A 3,758-nucleotide genomic window follows, 5' to 3' on the forward strand; every position below is an offset into this window, starting at 1 on the left:
GCATTTTATTTAATTCTTTAATCGTCTAACTAAGCCATTGGCAAGATAAGATTGCAGAAAAATCAATGTTAATGACCGATGCTATATAATTCCGTGAAGAAGTTTTATCCTGTTTTATAACTATCAACCATTTAAAATCACTTGTTATTTCGATTAAAAAAAGATTGGGTAATTGCAAGTTACGACAGATTCTATTTATGTTCACAGATCAAAGGTGTGTGATCTATAATTTGTATGATTTTGAACTTCAAAATTCAATTGAATTATTAATATACCGGTTATAAATTTATAAAAAAAAAATATTTACTAATACAAAATGAATTCAATTCGTAATATTCTTAAAATTTCTAAGAATAATTTAAATGTAATGAAGTAAGTACTCATCATATATGTATTATAAATACAGAAACAAAAATCAATTACGTTCTAGAATTCGAATAGATACGATTCGATAAAAGTCATATAAATTTTTGTGAGCAGTCAATATTTATTAATAAGTTAAAATTGATTAGAAAGCAATTTTTTAAACAAGCTAAATATATTATTTACTTATGACGTAATCGTTATCTTAGTGTTGCCAGAATGAGTTCAGATAAAGGTGGAAAAGCTGGTGCAATCCGTGAAGCCGGTGGTGCATTTGGAAAAATGGAAGCTGCTCGTGAAGATGAATTTTTCTATAAACAAGTATGACTTACATTTTAATAATTTTCTAACATATCATAGTAAAAATAATATTTGTGCCAAAAGTTTGTTTTTAATTTTAAGTTGGTACAATAATCGTCTTGTTGTTAGGCGAATTATTTAAAAGTTGCAAAATTTATCAAAAATGCAATGTAATAATATCTTAGGCTCGTCTAAGGCATATAAATTCTTGATGAATAAATTATTAAAAAACTCAAATCGTAAGATAAACACAGGGTTTTTCTTGTGAGCTTTCTCCAGAAAAAGGTATCTAAATTCGGCCCAAATATACTATCAGCAAGTATTGCCGTAAACAAGGCATTAGATTCCGAGTTATCGCAATTTATAAATGGAAATTTTGTAATTATGTACTAAACAGTGCTCTTAGGATTTGATGGAGGTAATATAATCGAAAGAACAAAAGACATTTGAGGTCGAAATTAAATACTATAATTCCGATTTTTACGAGATTTTGATTCAAAACTAATTGAATAATATATTTTGGACATTTCTAAGAAATTTTGGTCATGATTTTTAGGTTAAAATTTTATTATCAACAAATTTGTCGATTATCGAGTGGTTTTGATCAAATTTGATTTGATTAGAATATCAACTTAATTTATATTTTTGACTATTTTAAACATTTTTTGTATCTTGGCATTTTTTAACTTCATCGTTTTCGAGATATAGGCGTTTAAAAGTTCCTTATAAAAAAATAACATATTTTTTCGCAAACATCACTGTTTATCCGTGAGGGCGCAAATTAGTTTAGAACATTATACAGTATGTATTATATGGGAATATCAGTTATGTGTGTGTGACACGACACTCGTGTTACATAAACATAGCTGTGGCTGTCTAAGAGTGACTATATTTCTACATTTACATGACGTAAAACAAAACGATTGCGTAATTAACATTGTCTAGACATGATATTTCAACAGTTAGTTCAGTCAATTGTTTGTTTTCACTCGTTTTTTTTTTCTATTTGCACGATTGATTATAAGGAACTTATAAATGCGCTCATGCTCGTAAATTTAAGGACGTTCATGCGTCAACCTGTTGTGCTATGTGCGTTCATAGGGAAACAGTATGTAAATTTTAAAGAATTTTAAATTAGTAGAAAATAGAAAATTTTTTTGAAATTCTATTAAAAGTTTAAATAATAATTAACTGGTAAAAGTTTCAAGTATGGTTATCGATATAATTTTTAAACCTTACTTTTATGCACTTTTTAAACTTAAAATTCAATGAAATTAATTCGATTACAGGATATTTTTCCTGTTTTAAATCATAGAAAATCATTTAAACTATCGCTTTATCATATTGTTTTTAATTTCTCTACTAATATCGTTGACGCATGGACGTCCTTAAAAAACACACTTTCTGACCAAATTAATAAATAAATATCTAAAAGGAAAAAAATTAATGCATCTTTGAAATTTTTCAAAGTTGTTATTGTTTATAACAACTTCTTAAAAAAAGTCGACTTTTTAGGGGCGTACCTAACCCCCATTTTAGGGAGTAGTTGAGGGTTTTAATCAGTTTTAAAAAAACTATGTATCAAATAAAAACAAAATTCAAATAAAAGTTCTAGCTGAAGTAATTGTGCACATTGGACATCAAAGTTTTGTTTTCTGTGTGGCGCCCTCACGGGGAAACATTGATGTTTACGAAAGAATAATTCAAATAAAAGTTGTTAATTGTTTTATAACGAATTCAATCAATAAAGTACCATGTTTGATTAAAAAACTTTGGTGTTCATGGCATTCCACCCGTCCCTGTCGTTGGCGAGATGAAGAATGTCAATATTTGACATGTTTAATTTTAAGCTTGTAAGACAACCATTACGTTTTCTTCCTCTCGCCAAAGATCCAAAAATCTTACCTGTAAGGATATCATATTCTAGGCACTTTTTTCTAATAATATGACCCAAGACATTGAGCAGACGAAACCTTAAAGTCTTTATTAGTTCACGGCCTTAATATAAGGAATTAATGATTCAAATAAAAGTTGATAATTTTTTATAGGGAATAACTTTTACCCTTAAACTTTGGTTCTATCTCTAACGGTTTACGAGATGGATACATTTTCATTTAATTGAATGAGCAAAAAAACAAAAAAATTCCAATTTAAAATTTGCATATCTCGGTCAATTTTGAATCTTTGAACTTTTTTTTTTTATTTAATGTATAGTTTTTTGTAATTTGTGAAAAACTGATGATAACTCCCAATTACCCCCTAAAAAGGGAGGTAAGGTACGCCCCTGAGAGGTCGACTTTTTTTAAGAAGATTTTACAACCTAATAAGCAACTGTGGAAAATTTCAAAGATGCATTAATTTTTTCTTTTTGACAATGATATTTAATTTAATTTTGTACTATTATAAAAACAATTGTGAAAAATCTCCATTAATTTATTGTATTTTCTTCCTTAGCAAAAACAACAATTGGCCCAATTAAAGAACGAATTAAACAACGAAATTGGTTTCCATGAGGAACAAATTAAACAACATCAAGAAGCCATCAAAAGACACAAGGATCGTGTACAAAAATTAGATTCCTAAATCAATTTGCTGCCGTGAAAATTTTTGTTGATACGGTTTTTTGTATGGGATACATGATTGGTTTGGTAAAATGAATTAAAAGTTATTAATTTCTGCGGCAAAATTTCACCTTAGCTTATCTAATACAACTGTGTAACACAGTATATAATGTAGTACTTTGTTAACATAATATATTAACGTTTTTTTTCGTAAATAAAAGAGTAATTATTATTCGTAATCCTTTTATAATAGGGTATTATCGTTAGTCAAAAATAAATTATGAAATTTGAAAAAAGTTAAAATTTTTGTAAAAATATACTTAAATATTCTGATTTCGAGTCATAAAAGCACATTTTTCTTTTATAATTTTAAAATTAAAAATCGTAATTTTTAAACTGTATATCACGTGACCCATCAGTTAGTTCAGTTTAGACAGCTGGGTATAATATATCCATAGATAATAAGTATTTATATTTATTATAATCAGATGTCTATGAACATATCTGTCAAATTTATTTGTGTTTTTTCGTATG

At 27.4% G+C, this 3,758-nt stretch overlaps 1 protein-coding gene across 1 annotated transcript; it reads left to right on the plus strand.

Annotated features, from left to right (window-relative positions):
- Nucleotides 1-293: 293 nt before the first annotated feature.
- On the plus strand, nucleotides 294-3,444 carry LOC123302420 (ATPase inhibitor mai-2, mitochondrial-like). Its single transcript, XM_044885349.1, has 3 exons — nucleotides 294-372; nucleotides 573-684; nucleotides 3,118-3,444. The coding sequence occupies exons 1-3, from the start codon at nucleotides 317-319 to the stop codon at nucleotides 3,244-3,246; spliced, it is 297 nt and encodes a 98-aa protein (XP_044741284.1). The 5' UTR covers nucleotides 294-316; the 3' UTR covers nucleotides 3,247-3,444.
- The last annotated feature ends 314 nt before the right edge of the window (nucleotides 3,445-3,758 follow it).

Source organism: Chrysoperla carnea, chromosome X, assembly GCF_905475395.1.
Source record: "Chrysoperla carnea chromosome X, inChrCarn1.1, whole genome shotgun sequence".
NCBI lineage: Eukaryota > Metazoa > Arthropoda > Insecta > Neuroptera > Chrysopidae > Chrysoperla > Chrysoperla carnea.